The sequence below is a fragment of the Tursiops truncatus genome, chromosome 15 (genome assembly GCF_011762595.2).
Source record: "Tursiops truncatus isolate mTurTru1 chromosome 15, mTurTru1.mat.Y, whole genome shotgun sequence".
NCBI lineage: Eukaryota > Metazoa > Chordata > Mammalia > Artiodactyla > Delphinidae > Tursiops > Tursiops truncatus.
Window position 1 is genome coordinate 55,737,728 of NC_047048.1, and position 18,534 is coordinate 55,756,261.

The window sequence follows — 18,534 nt, forward strand, 5'->3', positions numbered from 1 at the left end:
CAACAATATAATTTTTCGTCAAAAAAGTATAAATCAATCAAAAACTTTTAGAACAAATATAAGAGTTCAGTAAATGACAAGACATAAGTTCTACATGAGAAATAACCAAATAGAAAATTAGAAAGTTTAATGGTAAAAAAAAAGACCCCATTTATGATAGTAACCAAAAAAAGAAAGAAATAGCAGTCATTACCTAGGAACAAATCTAAGAAGAAATGTGCAATACTTTTGAAGAAAAAGAACATATTGAGGCATAAAGGGACCTACAGAAACAGAGAGGCACACATGGACCCAACCTGAAGCTGAGGAGCAAATACCTGCCAAGTCCATGCCAATGGATTTCACAGGACCCAGAGATGCACAGAGAATCAATATTGATGACAGTTCTTCCACACACTGATCTCTACATTCAGTTCACTCTCAGCCACAGCCCCAAAACGATACTTATTTTTTAGACACCCTAACAAGCTGATACTAAAATATATGTGAAAGAAAAAAATGTGTGTAAAATGACAAAGTAATGAATGTATAGGGGGGAGGAATAAAGCAGTAATACATACCCCAAAACATATTTTTAAATTACTTTAATTACAGGTATACCACACTTTATTGCACTTTTCTTTATCACACTTCACAGATGTTGTGCTTTTCTACAAATTGAAGTTTTGCGGTAACCCAGCATACAACAAATCATTGATGTCATTTTTACAACAGCATTTGTTCACTTCATATTTCTGTACCACATTTTGGTAATTCTTGAAATATTTCAAGCTTTTTCATTATTATTATATTTGTTATGGTGATCTGTGATCAGTGATCTTTGATGTTACTACTACAACTTGCTAAGGCTCAGAGGATGACTAGCATTTTTTAGCAATAAAGTATTTTTAAATTAATATATGTACATTCTTTTGGACATAATGCTGTTGCACACTCTTAATAGACCAAAGCATTGTGTAAACATAACTTTTACATGTACTGGGAAACCTAAAAATTTGTATGAATCACTTTATTGTGGTGATCTGGAAACCATACTACCTCTGAAGTATGTCTGTATAATTCTATACAGACATACTTCATATATCTGGAAACCATACTACCTCTGAAGTATGTCTGTATAATTCTATAGTAAACAATGAAGGCAAAATAAGAATGTCCAGATAAAAATGAGCTTAGAACATGCACTACCAGTAGATATTCATTAAAAGAACTTTTCAAGGACACACTTCCAATAGAAGGAAATGATCCCTGGAGGAAGGTCTGCAATGCAAGAAGAATGAAAGCACAAGGAGAAAGAAAAAAACAACGTGGGCAAATCTAAACAGAAATTGATGTAAAAAAAGGCAATAATCATATTAACTCCTGAGTTTTGTGCCAAATAAGAATACAGAACTAAATTGCTGGATAAGTAGGGAGGCAAATGTCAGAGTTAAAGTGCTCAAAGATAACTGTATTGCTCAGAAGGAGTGTAAAGTTCATGATTAATTGCAGATATTGTTGAGGTAATATGCATGTTAAAATTTCTATAAGAAGGATAAAAGAATAGAACATATAACTTCAAAACTGAGGGGAAAATAAAATAAAGGGAAGTAAAAACCCTTACCAAGCCAAAAGTTGACAAGAATGAGAAAAGAATAGAAAAATTGGAATAAATAAAATGGCCCAAATAAAAAAGGTAGAAAAATGCAATTATACAAATAAAATAATAAATGAACATAAAGTAAAAATATATTATGTAAAAAAAAAGCTGGATTGAGCAGAAGCAACAAGAACTACAATAATGCAGCCTGTGGAACAAAAACCACATTCATAGAAAGATAGACAAGATGAAAAGGCAGAGGGCTATGTACCAGTTGAAGGATCAAGGTAAAACCCCAGATAAAAAATGAAATGAGGTGGAGATAGGCAACCTTCCAGAAAAAAATTCAGAATAATGATAGTGAAGATAATCCAGGACCTCAGAAAAAGAATGGAGGCAAAGATTGAGAAGATGCAAGAAATGTTTAACAAAGATCTAGAAAAATTAAAGAACAAACAAACAGATGAACAATACAATAACTGAAATGAAAATACACTAGAAGGAACCAATAGCTGAATAACTGAGGCAGAAGAATGGATAAGTGACCTGGAGGCAGAATGGTGGAATTCACTGCTGCAAAAAAGAATAAAGAAAAAAGAAGGAAAAGAAATGAAGAGAGCCTAAGAGACCTCTGGGACAATATTAAATGCAACAACATTCACATTATAAGGGTCCCAGCAAGAGAAGAGAAACATAAAGGACTTGAAAAAATATTTGAAGAGATTATAGTCAAAAACTTCCCTAACATGAGAAAGGAAATAGCCACCCAAGTCCAGGAAGCTAAGAGAGTCCCAGATACACCCAAGGAGAAAAACGCCAGGACACGTAGTAATCAAATCAGCAAAAATTAAAAACCAAGAAAAAATATTGAAAACAGCAAGGGAAAAATGACAACATACAAAGGAACTCCCTTAAGGTTAACAGCTGATTTCTCAGCAGAAACTCTACAAGCCAGAAGGGAGTGGCATGATATACTTAAAGTGATGAAAGGGTAGAACCTACGACCAACATTATTCTACCCAGCAAGGATCTCATTCAGATTCGATGGAGAAATCAATAGCTTTACAGACAAGCAACAGCTAAGAGAATTCAGCACCAACAAACCAGTGCTACAACAAATGCTAAAGGAACTTTTCTAAGTGGGAAACACAAGAGAAGAAAAAGACCTACAAAAACAAACCCAAAACAATTAAGAAAATGGTAATAGGAACATCCATATAGATAATTACCTTAAACGTGAGTGGATTAAATGCTCCAACCAAAAGACACAGGCTCACTGAATGGATTAAAAAACAAGACCCATATATACGCTGTCTACAAGAGATCCACTTCAGACCTAGGGACACATACAGACTGAAAGTGAGGGGATGGCAAAAGATATTCCATGCAAAAGGAAATCAAAAGAAAGCTGGAGTAGCAATACTCATATCAGATAAAACAGACTTCAAAATAAAGAATGTTACAAGAGACAAGGAAGGACACTACATAATGATCAAGGGCTCAATTCAAAAAGAAGATATAACAATTATAAGTATATATGCACCCAACATAGGAGCACTTCAATACATAAGGCAACTGCTAACAGCTATAAAAGAGGAAATCAACAGTAACACAGTAATAATGGGGGACTTTAACACCTGACTTACACCAATGTACAGATCATCCAAACAGAAAATTACTAAGGAAACACAAGCTTTAAATGACATGATAGACCAGATAGACTTAATGATATTCATAGGATATTCCATCCAAAAACAGCAGATTACACTTTCTTCTCAAGTGCGCACAGAACATTCTCCAGGATAGATCACATATTGGATCACAAATCAAGCCTAAATAAATTTAAGAAAATTGAAATCATATCAAGCATCTTTTCTGACTACAACACTATTGGATTAGAAATCAATTACAGGGGAAAAAACGTAAAAAACACAAACACATGGAGGATAAACAATATAATATTAATAACCAAGAGATCATTGAAGAAATCAAAGTGGAAATCAAAAAATACCTAGAGACAAATGACAATGAAAACACGATGATCCAAAACCTATGGGATGCGGCAAAAGCAGTTCTAGGAGGAAAGTTTATAGCTATACAAAGCTACCTCAAGAAACAAGAAAAATCTCAAATAAATGATCTAACCTTACGCCTAAAGGAACTAGAGAAAGAAGAGCAAACAAAACCCAAAGTTAGCAGAAGGAAAGAAATCATAAACCTCAGAGCAGAAATAAATGAAATAGAAACAAAGAAAACAATAGCAAAGATCAATAAAACTAAAAGCTGGTTCTTTGAGAAGACAAGCAAAATTGATAAACCATTATCCAGACTCCTCAAGAAAAAGAGGGAGAGGACTCAAATCAATAAAATTAGAAATGAAAAATGAGAAGTTACAACAGACACTGCAGAAACATAAAGCATCCTAAGAGACTACTACAAGCAACACTATGCCAATAAAATGGACAACCTGGAAGAAATGGACAAACTCTTAGAAAGGTATAACCTTCCAAGACTGAACCAGGAAGAAATACATAATATGAACAGACCAATCACAGGTAATGAAATTGAAACTGTGTTATAAGATCTTCCAACAAACAAAAGTCCAGGACCAGATGGCTTCACAGGTGAATTCTATCAAACATTTAGAGAAGAGCTAACAACCATCCTTCTCAAAATCTTCCAAAAAACTGCAGAGGAAGGAACACTCCCAAACTAATTTTATGAGGCCACCATCGCCCTGACTCCAAAACCAAAGATACTACAAAAAAAGAAAATTACAGATCAATATCACTGATGAATATAGATGCAAAAATCCTCAACAGAATACTAGCAAACAGAATCCAACAACACCTTAAAAGAATCATACAACATGATCAAGTGGGATTTATCCCAGGGATTGAATGATTCTTCAATATATGCAAATCAATCAATGTGATACACCATATTAACAAATTGAAGAAGAAAAACCATATGATCATCTCAATAGATGCAGGAAAAGCTTCTGACAAAATTCAACACCGATTTATGATAAAAATTCTCCAGAAAGTGGACCTAGAAGGAACCTACCTCAACATAATAAAGGCCATATACAACAAACCCAAAGCAAATATCATTCTCAATGGTGTAAAGCTGAAAGCGTTTCCTCTAAGATCAGTAACAAGACAAGGATGTCCACTCTCACCACTATTATTCAACATAATTTTGTAAGTCCTGGCCACAGAAATCAGAGAAGAAAAAGAAATAAAAGGAATACAAATTGGAAAAGAAGTAAAACTGTCACTGTTTGCAGATGACATGATACTATACATAGAGAATCCTGAAAATGCCACCAGAAAGCTACTAGAGCTAATCAATGAATTTGGTAAAGTTGCAGGGTACAAAATTAATGCACAGAAATCTCTTGCCTTTCTATACACTAATGATGAAAAATATGAAAGAGAAATTAAGGAAACACTCCATTTACCACTGAACAAAAAGACTAAGATACCTAGGAATAAACATACCTAAGGAGACAAAAGACCTGTATGCAGAAAACTATAAGACACTGATGAAAGAAATTAAAGATGATACTAACAGATAGAGAGATATACCATGTTCTTGACTTGGAAGAATCAATATTGTGAAAATGACTATACTACCCAAAGCAATCTACAGATTCAATGCAATACCTATCAAATTACCAATGGCATTTTTTTTGGAACTAGAACAAAAAATCTTAAAATTTATATGGAGACACAAAAGACCCCGAATAGCCAAGGCATTCTTGAGGGAAAAAAACGGAGTTGGAGGAATCAGACTCCCTGACTTCAGACTATACTACAAACCTACAGTAATCAAGACAATATGGTACTAGCACAAAAACAGAAACATAGATCAATGGAACAAGACAGAAAGCCCAGAGGTAAATCTACGCACCTATGGTCAACTAATCTATGACAAAGGAGGTAAGGATATACAATGGAGAAAAGACAGTCTCTTCAATAAGTGGTGCTGAGAAAACTGGACAGCTACATGTAAAAGAATGAAATTAGAACACTCCCTAACACCATACACAAAAATAAACTCAAAATGGATTAGAGATCTAAATGTAAGACCAGACACTGTAAAACTATTAGAGGAAAACATAGGAAGAACACTCTTTGACGTAAATCACAACAAGATCTTTCTTGATCCACGTCCTAGAGTAATGGAAATAAAAACAAAAATAAACAAATGGGACCTAATGAAACGTAAAAGCTTTTTCACAGCAAAGGAAACCATAAAGAAGATGAAAAGACAGCCCTCAGAATGGGAGCAAATATTTGCAAATGAATCAACAGACAAAGAATTAATCTCCAAAATATATAAACAGCTCATGCAGCTCAATATTTAAAAAACAAACAGCCCAATCTAAAAATGGGCAGAGGACCTAAATGGACATTTCTTCAAAGAAGACATACAGATGGCCAAGAGGCACATGAAAAGCTGCTCACCATCACTAATTATTAGAGAAATGCAAATCAAAACTGCAATGAGGTATTACCTCACACCAGTTAGAATGGGCATCATCAGAAAATCTACACACAACAAATGCTGGAGAGGGTGTGGGCAAAAGGGAACCCTCTTGCACTTTTGCTGGGAATATAAATTGATACAGCCACTATGGAGAACAGTATGGAGGTTTCTTTAAAAACTAGAAATAGAATTACCATATGACCCAGCAATCCTGCTACTTGCATATACCCAGAGAAAACCATAATTCAAAAAGACACATGCGCACCAATGTTCATTGCAGCACTGTTTACAATAGCCAGGTCATGAGAGCAACCTAAATGCCCATCAACAGACAAATAGATAAAGAAGATGTGGTACATATATGCAGTGGAATATTACTCAGCCATAGAAAGGAATGAAATTGGGTCATTTGTGGATCTAGAGATGGATGGATCTAGAGACTGTCATACAGAATGAAGTAAGTCAGAAAGAGAAAAACAAATATCGTATATTAACGCATATATGTGGAACGTAGAAAAATGGTACAGATGAACCAGTTTGCAGGGCAGATATTGAGACACAGATGTAGAGAAGAGTATGGACACCAAGGGAGGAAAGCAGTGAGGGGTGGGGGTGGGGGTGTGATGAATTGGGAGATTGGGATTGACATGTATACACTGATGTGTATTAAATGGATGACTAATAAGAGCCTGCTGTATAAAGAAATAAATAAAATACAATGGGATAATAATAAAAAACAAAACTGGATTGTTTTCCAATCCAACATATTAGTTACACCCAATATGTAAGGCACAAAAATATTGTAATGGAAAGTATAGAAAAAGATACCCCAGCCAAATAACAACTAAAGTGTTAGTGTTCCTAGCTCTGTAGTTTTAATAAAAGACTCAACACAATACAGTTCCAGGCAGATAATTTTACTGGAAATAGACGGGCTTAGTTTGTACTGATGCAAGGTTCATTTCACCTGGAAGTTGAGTTCATATGCCTCTATAACATAGCTTCATAATGGGTATGCTTGTGGTGCCCATGTCACATCCTCTCTCCCACCTTTGATCTCTGCTCCAGGGGTACTGGACAGCTCTGTTCAAGTTCAGACTTACATTGTCAGCATCCTAGCTCAAGCCCATCCCCACCCACGGGGCCAACACTTGGGGCCTTCATCAGAGCCTCAGAAATCTGTGGGCAAATGTAGTCCAGATGTTTGGGGTAGTCAAGGTCCCCGGGAATAATCCCTGCAGAAGTTGAAGGATAAGTTCTCCCATCTCCTGTCCTTTGGATGGATGGTCTGGGAGATTTCTGCATGCTTATTGGTGAAATGGAGCCTCATTTCTCACAAGAGCAACCTTAACAGAATTTTATATGGCTTTTCCTCCTTCCTTACCACCTCCCATTTCCCCAAGTCCTGCTTCCTGGGATTGATTGTCTCCAAAATAAGCCACCTGCACCCAAGCATGTTCAGGCTCTGCTTTCAGGGAACCCAGCCAGGCAAAGCCAGCTTGGATGAGTGCTTTAGGAAATGTGCCTGAGGAGGTGGGACATAGCCCAGAGAAGTTTAGATAGGGTCTGGGAAGAGTAATTAAGACTCAGTGCTCTCAATCAGAGCATGCACTGGAGCTTAGGCCCTGGGGAAGAGGCCTCAGGCAGCTGGGGAAACAGTTCAGGTCAGAGGATGTTTGGGGAAAAGGAGAAGGGCCACCAAGACCACCTCTGGCATCCTCCCTTCCTGTCAACCCTGGTACTCCTGAGGCCCAGGCATTCAGCAGAAATTCCCATCTCCTCTCTTTCTGGCTTTTACCCCACCTCACATTCCAGCAAAAGCTCAGTCTGGTGCAGAAATGCAACCCTTGCTCCTGGGCACAGGTATCACAAAATCAGAGACCTCCTCACTTTAGTGAGTTTTTTTTTAATTGAAGTACAGTTGATTTACAACATTGTGTTAGTTTTAGGAGGACAGCAAAGTGATACATATTTAATGTATATATCTATATTCTTTCTTTTTATTCTTTTCCATTATAAGTTATTACAAGATAAACACAAAGATTTATTGTATAGCACAGGAAACTATATTCACATCATATTTTGATTTGTTAACAAAATAATTGGAGTTTTTCACAGCCAACATAAACTAACAGTAAGTTCTCCCATGTGGAAAACCCAGCCTCCAGGCTCTGCAGTTCTCATGCAGCCTCCAAGTGAGAAAGGTCTTGGGCAGAGAGGCCTGGGTTCCAGACCCAGCTGGAGACAGCCTCCTGGCTTGATGACTTCAAGATAGTCACCAACCCTCTCATGTCACAATTTCTTAGCTGTGTAGTGGGAATAAGACTATTCAGGTCCCTTCCTACCCGGCAGGTACATGGTCCTGGAGTTTGAAAGCAAAGTGCTCTGTGGGGAGCCTCAAGTTATAAACTGGGCGGATGCCTTTTTCAATCGAAAAAAACATTGATGCCCACCAGATGTTAGGTTGTGTGCTAGGCGTTGTATAAAATACAAAATGCCAAAGCCAACTAACCAAGAGCCTGTAAACTCTCCCTTTTTTACCTGAATTACCTGGATTCTCACCCAACCCCTGTCCTTCCATCTTTTCCCCAAGCTCTTCCATCATGATGAAATGGAGCTGGGCTCTGTGGGGCCCTCCTGGGTACAAATATTTTAGTGTCCCCACTTCTTGTTTGTAGGAAATAAGCTTCATTCAGCTTCCTTGACCTTCCCTGAGTTCCAAAGGGCAGATTCAAACAGTTGCTAATCAGGGAAGGGAAAGGGTGGAGAAACAAAGGAGAAGCAGTCCAGAAACTAGTGCAGCAATAAAGCAAGGTCCTGGTTCCTACTCAAGGAATATACATAACAATACCTTTGAGCTCTTCTGCAGGAACTAAGGCTCCCACCCATGTGGAGGGTGGTAACTTCAGGCTGAGCACAAGATTCCTGGAACACTGCCCTGTTACCTCATCATCAACCAATGAGAAGAAAGTCTGCACACAGTGGAAGATAATGTAGACCCTGACCCCTTCGTCAAATAATTCTTCCTTTAAAAATTTTCATGGTAGCTTCCTCTGCTGTAGGCCCGAGAGGTTGCTGCCGACATGGGCAAGTTCATGAAACCCGGGAAGGTGGTGCTGGTCCTGGCCGGTCGCTACTCTGGACGCAAAGCGGTCATCGTAAAGAACATTGATGATGGCACCACAGACCGACCCTACAGGCATGCTCTGGTGGCTGGAATTGATCACTATCCCCGCAAAGTGACAGCTGCCATGGGCAAGAAGAAAATTGCCAGGAGGTCAAAGATCAAGTCTTTTGTGAAAGTTTATAATTATAATCACCTCATGCCTACGTGGTACTCTGTGGATATCCCCTTGGACAAAACTGTTGTCAACAAGGATGTCTTCAGAGACCCTGCTCTCAAACACAAGGCCCGACGAGAGGCCAAGGTCAAGTTTGAGGAGAGATACAAGACTGGCAAGAACAAATGGTTCTTTCAGAAGCTGCGGTTTTAGGTCTGTCTTGTTTCAGTCATTAAAAATACAAAAATACAAAAAAAAAAAATTTCATGGTAGAGCAAATCTTGGGATTTAGCTTTTAGACATGAGTCCACCTTCTCCCCAGGTTGCCAGCCTCCTGAATAAAGCAATCTTTCCTTTCCAACCAACACTTGCCACTCGAGTTTTGGTTTTTGAGTGGCAAGCAGTCAAACCCGAGTTCAGTAACACTGACTCCATGCTGCTTCTCCCCCAGGATCTCATCCTGCCTTTCTTCCTATCAGTGTCTCCCTCAGTACTGGCTCTTGCCTTTTATCCTTCAGTACTCTCATATTTTTCACATTCTGAAGAAAAGTTCATCTTTACCTTTTCTTTGTCAATATCTCCCCAGTATTGTCAACTGAACTGTGCTTTCAGCTCTTAACCCAATCCAAACCAGGAGATAGCAAACTTTTCCTGCAAAGGGTGAGATATTTTATGCTTTTCAGGCCATGTGGTCTCTGTTACAGTTACTTAACTCTGGCACTGTAGTCCAGGGGCAGCCATAGATAATACATAAACATGTAGGCATGTCTGTGTTCCAATAAAACTTTATTTACAAAGACAGGCTAGATTTGGTCCACAGGGTATAGTTTGTGGGCTCCTGACCTAGGCAGTGCTTCTTAAATGTTAGTGTGCACATGAATAACCTGGAAATCTTGTTAAAATGCAGTCTCTGATTCAATAGATCTAAGCTAGGGCTCAGCAGTCTGCATTTCTAACAAGCTCTCAGGTGATGCTGATGTGGTTGGTCTCAGGAGTGATACTCTCGATGACTTCTGTGACAGGTACAGCTGACTCAACCACCATTCCAAGTCTCTTCTCTCTTTCTGCCTCCCAACAGAAAGGCTGGAAAAGCCCCCAAAAAGCACTTTCTCATCTACCCCTGTTGCCAGGGTGGCCATATGGGTCAGTTCTGGCAAATATGATGAAAGCAAAATTCTGGAGGTCTTTCAAGAAGCTCATGAATTGCACCTTTCTCTCCCTCCTGAGTTCTCAACAATTTGAGAATTAAGACAAAGGAGTAGCATTTGAAGGCCTGAAATATCACCCTTATTACTTAAAAAGGCTAAGTTATTGTAGAACACAGTTTATTGTGAAATGGACCTGTTAACTGAATTATAGAAGTCTGACTAACTCCTCCCAGGTTGACTAGAATAGGTTTCCCTATCTGGATAGAGAGATGTGGCTAAGACTTATGGCTCAAAGGAGCAGAGGAGAACTGGTAGCTGCAGGCAGGCTCTCTCCCTAGAGGAAAACTAGAGGTGCTTAGTTGAGCAAGCCCAGTTTATTCTTCCCAAATTTAGCAACCAGCCACATCATTCCATCTCCCCTGGGATAGGGTAAATACAGGGGTAGAGAGAAGCTGGAAGTGTATCAAAAAGAAGGAAACCATTTCAAGTGAGACAGCCACATCACTCCCCCTCCAATGATCTCTACTTTTTTGTTCTCTTAACATATTTGGTTTAACTACTAAACCGTCAGTCAAGAGGTGATGTGCAGAGTGATAGGGAAGTCCCACACCCACCTGCCTGAGAATGTAACAACAAATTTTTTTGCCTTTGGTATTTTTCTGGGAACACCAATGGGCAATTCCCACTTTTCCCACACCAAGCATCTGAAATGTGTCCTAAGACTACATTAAGTAAACCCCAAATTTATTTTGAACACAGGACCAAAATTCATCCCCTATCTTACTTATTGCTCAAATTATATTCAGCCATGTTGTCCACATAACTAATCAGAATTTGTGAATGTATTCATTCAACAAATATTTTATGAGCATCTGCTTTGTTCCAGGCAGTGTTCCAAGTGCTAAAGATGCAACAGTGTACAAAGATAAACATTCCTGCCCTAATGTAGCTCATAGTCCAATGAGGGGAATAGATAAGAAACAATCATTATAATAAATAAGTGATATTCCATGTTTGAAATGGTAAGCATCATGGAAAAAAAGTAGAGCAGGGAAGAAGGATCAGGAGTGCTGCGGGGGAAGGTGGATGTTACAGTGTAAAAGGTTGTCAGAATAGGTCTCTTCAGGAAGATTGCATTGAGAAATTACTTGAAGTGGGGGGTTAGCAAAGCAGATCATTGGAGGAGTGTTAGTGAGGGGCAGATTGCCTGAAGTGGAGTGAACAAAAGAAGGGGAGATCAGAGATGTAATGCAGGGTCAGATCAAGAGGAGTCCTTGCAGAGGAATGGCTTGATCTAATTTGTACTTTTATTTTTTTAATATTTTTTTACATTTTTTAAAAATTGAGGTAACATTGGTTTATAACACTATATAAGTTTCATGTGTACATTATATTTAGACTTCTATATACATTACATTGTGCTCACCACCAAAATTTACTTTCTATCCATCACCATACCTGATACCCTTTACCCATTTCTCCACCCCCGCCCACTCTGGAGTCACCACTCTGTTCTTTGTATCTATGTGTTTGCTTTTATTTAGTTTTGTTTGTTCATTTATTTGAGTTTTTTGTTTGTTTGTTTGTTTGGTTGGTTGGTTTTGTTTTTTATATTCCACATATGAGTGAAGCCATATGGTATTTGTATTTCTCTGTCTGATTTATTTCACTGAGCAAGGACCCTCAAGTTCCATCCATCTTGTCACAAATGGCAAGATTTCATCTTTTTAATGGCTGAGTAGTATTCTATTGTGTGTGTGTGTATATGTGTGTATCACTTCTTCTTTATCCATTCATCAATTGATTGTTTCCATATCTTGGCGATTGTAAATAAAGCTACAATGAGCATAGGGGTGCATATACCTTTTCAAATTACTGTTTTAATATTCATCAGATAAATACCCAGAATTGGAATAGCTGGATCATATGTTAGTTCTATTCTTAATTTTTTGAGGAATCTCTATACTGCTGTCCATAGTGGCTGCACCAATTTACATTCCCACCAACAGTGTATGAGGATTCCCTTTTCTCCACATTCTCTCCAACCCTTGTAATTTCTTGCCTTTTTAAAATTGAGGTATAGTTGACTTACCATGTTGTGTTAGTTTCTGGTGTACAGCAAAGTCATATATATATATATCCTTTTCCATATACTTTTCCTCTATGGTTTATTACGGGATATTGAATATAGTTCCCTGTGCTATACAGGAGGACCTGGTTGTTTACCTATTTTATATATAGTAGTTTGTATCTTTGAATCCCAAACTCCTAATTTATCCCTCCCCCATCCCCTTTCCCCTTTGGTAAACATAAGTTTGTTTTCTATGTCTGTGAGTTTGTTTCTGTATTGTAAATAAGTTCATTTGTATCACATTTTAGATTCCACATGTAAGTGATATCATATGGTATTTGTCTTTCTCTTTCTGACTTACTTCACTTAGTATGATAATCTCTAGGTCCATCCATGTTGCTGAAAATGGCATTATTTCATTCTTTTTCATGGTTAATACTCTATTGTGTGTGTGTGTGTATATATATATATATATATGTACCCCACATCTTCTTTACCCATTCATCTGTCGATAGGCTGCTTCCATGTCTTGGCTATTGTAAATAGTGCTGCTATAGACATTAGGGTGCATGTATATGTTCAAATTAGTTTTCTCTAGATATATGCCCAGAAGTAGGATTTCTGGAGCATATGGTATCTCTATTTTCAGTTTTTAAAGTAACCTCCATACTGTTTTCCATAGTGGCTGCACCAATTTACATTCTCACCAACAGTGTAGGAGGCTTCCCTTTCCTCCACACCCTCTCCAGAATTTGTTATTTGTAGATTTTTAATGACGGCTATTCTGACTGGTGTGAGGTGATACCTCATTTTAGTTTTGATTTGTGCTTCTCTAATAGTGATGCTGAGCATCTTTTAATGTGCCTATTGGCCATATGTATGTCTTCTTTGGAGAAATGTCTATTTAGGCTTTCTGCCCATTTTTTGATAGGGTTGTTTATTTTTTTATTATTAAGTTGTATGAGCTGTGTGTATATTTTGAAAATTAAGCCCTTGTTGGCCACATCATTTGCAAAAGTTTTCTTCCAGTCCATAGGTTGCTTTTTCAGTTTGTTTATACTTTCCTTTGCTGTGCAAAAGCTCATAAGTTTGATTAGGTCCCATTTGTTTAGTTTTGGTTTTATTTCTATTGCCTTGGGCAACTGACCAAAGAAAACATTGGTACAATTTATGTCAGATAATGTTTCCCTATGTTCTCTTCTAGGAGTTTTATGGTGTCATGTCTTACATTTAAGTTTTTAAGCCATTTTGAGTTTATTTTTTGTGCACAGTGTGAGGGAGTGTTCCTTGCCTTTTTGACAATAGCCATTCTAACCTGCATGAGGTGATATCTCATTGTGGTTTTTATTTGCATTTTCCTAATAATTAGTGATGTTGAACGTCTTTTCATGTGTCTGTTGGTCATCTGTGTATCTTCTTTTGAAAAATGTCTATTCAGCTCCTCTGATAATTTATGCTTCTAAAGGATCACCCTGGTTACTGTGTCAAGAACAGAAAGCAGGAAAGAAAGAGTAGAAACAACTCAAAGGAGGAGGTTCTGACAGGTGAGAGGAGGTGGTGGCTTGGATAAGAATGATAGTAGTGGAGGAGGTGAGAAGAGGTTGAATCCTCAATAAATCTTCAAGGTAGAACCAAAAGGATTTCTTGGCCGTTTGGGTATGAGAAAGAAAAGAGTCAAGGATTTCATGATCATGCTTGCATTAAGATTGATAATATAAGATACTTGATCTTAGGGACTTCAGGAATGGCAGAGTAAAGAGCTTAGCAGACCCTCTCCACAGAAAAACAGCAAGTTAAGTGGCAAGAATTATTTTTTAAAAACATTTCGCAGTCTCTGGAATTGTCTTTAGGGCATACAGTAAGTGGAGAAAGATTCACTGAGAAAAATCAATAAAATCTCAGTAAGAACAGCAAGAGCCATGACCTGCTCCCTCTTTCCTCATCTCTTTGTATGGAAACTCTACTCCAGGTGAATGTGGTCAAAAGATAGGGGTTTCCTTTTCCTTCAGTTCCTAAAGTTTCACTCTGGGTAGGGCAAGTCTCCAGTGTTTCTCATGTTCTTCTAGCCCTCATGTTCCTCCAGCCCCATATTCTAGGTGAGTGTGGATGAAAGGACTGAGATGCTCTTCCCCCCACACAGACCCTATTTGTATAGTGGAAGCTTTAGGTGTGGCAAGCTGAAAATACTGAGGCTTTAATTTCCCTTGCCCCTGCTCATTCATCAGGTAGAGGTTCCATGCTGAGAGGGGAAATCTAAGAATACAAAAGGCTACCACCCCTCCTGATACTACTTACATAGAAAGAGTATCATTCCAAAAGAAATAGGCCACTCTCCCTACTCCAGGTCCTGTGAAGTGGTGCAAAATTTCTTTCCAGGGGAAGAGACAGGAGAATGAGAAGCTCCATAGTATGGCCCAAGAGGACTATTTGGAAGATAATAGGGAAAAATGCATGCGTAAGAGTGTTGTTGAAAACAAGGAGACCTTTGTGAAGGCTAATTGAGTGGGGGCTGGCAGCTCCACAATACTGGTAGCAACAAGTGAAGTGGCAGAGTGACTAGAAGTCTAACAGAAAGTTTAACAGAAGTTTAACAGGGTAAAACAGCCAAGAAGAACACTCCTGGGGTCAAAGTTGTCTCTAGAGGTCAGGAGGCTGTGCACATGTCATAGTCTACATGCACTGGAGAGCAATCAAAGGTAGACATGGATCAAACTTGTAAGCATTCCCCAAGCCACACACAGATTAATTAACAAAGGGCAGAAGACTCACAGGCACAGTGTGTTTAAGCACAACCTCTTATGAAACAGTGGCTATACAATAACCTACTCTGACTCAAAGGAAATTCTAAGCAGCCAGGATTAAAAATAAAACCACACACATCCCTAGAAGTCTTGACAAACGTATTTAAGCTAAGGCTGTGTTCTTTCAGGAGTGATAAATAAAGAACTTCCAAGCAGCTAGCCTCTGGCTAAATATGGGATCAAAACATAAATTCCCTGGACAGTAATAGCAACCTCCAACCTGCACACATATACAAAAAAAAGAGAGAGAGAGAAAGAAAAATCTAACTGGCTGAAGGGGCCTAAGCACAAGCTTTGACTGATAAGTAACTTAGGTGGATTCAAGGATAATCCTTCGGTAGCCATAAAAAAATCTGAGCAGGGACATCAAATGCTGCCCACTGCAAGGGAAATCTACCACAAAATTAGCCCAGCCAAGTCACTAAACAAATAAATGAACTATCAAAGCAAACAACAATGTTAACCCCAGAGGAAGAAAGGAGTCAGTATCCAGAGTTGCTATATAATCTAAAATATCTACTTTAAAAAAAAAAGTATGAGACATACAAAGGAAATTGTGGCCTATACATAAGGAAGAAAGCAACTGCAAATAGAAATTACCTTTGAACAGGCCCAGATGATGGACAAAGCAGACAAAGACTCCAAAGTAACTATTATAAATATGTTGAAAGAATTGAAAGGAGCCATGCCTAAAGAACCAGTGGAACATGTGAAAAAATAATGCCCCATCAAATAGAGAACATGAATAAAAAATAGAAATTATAAAATAGAACCAAGTGGAAATTGTGAGGGTAAAAATTACAATAACCAAAATGAAAAATTCACTAAAAGGTTTCAACCATAGATTTGAGCTGGTAAAATAAAGAATCAGAAAACCAGAAGATAGATCAGTAGATACTACATAATCTGAAGAACAGAGAGGGAAAAAAATATTGAAGAAAAATTTACAGAGCTTTGGAGAAATGTAGAATACCAATAAGTGCATCCACATACATGTAATGGGAGTACCAGAAGAGGAAGCAAAAAGTGGGGTGGGCAGAAAAAACATTCAAAGTGGCTGAATACTGACCAAATTTGATGAAATATATTAATCTACACATCCAAGAGTCTCAACAAACTCCTGTAGGACAAACCTAAACAAATCTATACCCAGATATATCACAGTCAAATTGTTGAAATCCAAATATAAAGAAAAAATTTTGAAAACAGTAAGAAAAAAGGACTCATCACATAAAACAGGATGCCAATAAGATTAACAGCTGACTTCTCATCAGAAAGAGTGGAGGCCAGAAGTTAGTGAGATAAAGTATTCAATGTGCTGAAAGTTAAAACCTTCAACCAAAAATATTATAGCCAGCAAAACTATCTTTCAAAAATGGTGGCAAAAGAAAGACATGACCAGATAAACAAAAGCAGAGAATTCATTGATAGCAGACCTACCTTATAAGAAATACTAAAGGCAGTTCTTCAGGATGAAGCTTATAATTCTAGACAGTAATTTACAGCCATAGCAAAAAACATAGAGTGCCAGTAAAGGTAATTGTATAGATAATTATAAAAGACATTATAATAGCATATTTATTCTCTTATCTTTCTTTTAAAGAGTGATTGCATAAAGCAATATGTATATAATTGTATTAGTGAATGTGTAAAATGTAGAAATGTGATATATTTAACAATAACAGCAAACAGAAGGCAGGTAGAAACAAGATGCATTAGGGTGAAAAAATTAATTAAACCAGATGGTAACTGGAATCCATAGGACTAAATTAAGAAAACCAGAAATGGAAAATAAGAAGATTAATACAACAAACATAAATACATTTGTTTTCCTTTCTTGTCTTGGTTTCTATAAAAGACATACAATTATATAAATTAATAATTATAGCAATGTATTTTTAGATGTAATTTGTGCAACAATAAAAGGGGAGAGGGTATGGAGCTATATAGGGCAACATTTTTTGAATTCATTGGAATTATGCTAATGAAATCTGAAGTAAATTTAATAAGTAAGCTGTATATTGTAAGCCCCTACACTCAAACCCCTGGTAATTACATTCTACTTTCTATTCCTAAGAGTTCAACTTTTTTTTTCTTTTAGATTTCACATATAAGTGAGATCATACAGTGTTTGTCTTTCTCTGTCAGGCTAATTTCACACTGGGAAAAGAATAGTCCTTTTAACAAACGGTCCTGAAACTATTGGAATCCACATGCAAAAGAATGTATTTGGACCCTTACCTCACACCATACACAAAAATTAACATGAAATGGATCATAGACCTAAATGTAAGAGTTAAAATTGTAAAACTCTTAGAAAAAAATCATAGGTGTAAATTTTTGTGACCTTGGAAATTATTCCTTAGGTATGACACCAAAAGCATAAGCAATGAAAGAAAAAATACATAAATTGGACTACATCAATAAAAGAAAAACACAACTTCTGTGCTGCAAATGAATGCTGCCACCAACAAAGTGAAATGATAATTCACAATATGGGGGGGGGGATTATCAAATCATATGTCTGATAAGGGACTTATATCCAGAATATATAAAGAATACTTCAATTATAAAATACAACACAATTTTTAAATTGGCAAACAATTTGAAGAGATATTTCTCCAAAGAAGATATATAAATAGCCAATAAACACATAAAAAGACACGACAGCATTACTCATTAGAGAAATGCAAATAAAAACTACAATGAAATGCCACTTCATGCCCCCTAGGATGGCTATAATAAAAAGAGCAGGCAATAAAATGTGTTGGCAAAGATGTGAAGAATTTGGAACACTTGCACACTATTGGTGGGAATTTTAAATGGTGCAACCACTTTGGAAACAATTTTTTCCTCAAAATGTGAAACATAAAATCAGCATATCCCCCAGCAATTCCACTCCATATACACTTGAGGTATATACTCAAGAGAAATGAAAACATTTACATCCTCACAAAAACTTGTACATGAATGTTTATAGCAGCATTATTCATAATAGTCAAAAAGTGGAAACAACCTAAATGTCCATCAACTGATGTATGGAGAAGCAAAATATGTTTATTTTCAAACAGTGTAACATTATTCAGCAATAAAAAGGAGTTAAGTATGATACATGCTACAACATTGTTGAACCTTGAAAATATGCTAAATGAAAGAAGCC

At 37.3% G+C, this 18,534-nt stretch overlaps 1 protein-coding gene across 1 annotated transcript; it reads left to right on the forward strand.

The window, feature by feature from the left end:
* Positions 1 to 9,121: 9,121 nt before the first annotated feature.
* LOC101321112 (large ribosomal subunit protein eL27-like) lies at positions 9,122 to 9,616 on the forward strand. Its single transcript, XM_033839388.2, has one exon. The coding sequence runs from the start codon at positions 9,157 to 9,159 to the stop codon at positions 9,565 to 9,567; it is 411 nt and encodes a 136-aa protein (XP_033695279.1). The 5' UTR covers positions 9,122 to 9,156; the 3' UTR covers positions 9,568 to 9,616.
* The last annotated feature ends 8,918 nt before the right edge of the window (positions 9,617 to 18,534 follow it).

Excerpts from the sequence above, each read along its gene's own strand:
- LOC101321112 (XM_033839388.2), top strand. The coding sequence starts at position 9,157 with ATGGGCAAGTTCATGAAACCCGGGAAGGTGGTGCTGGTCCTGGCCGGT.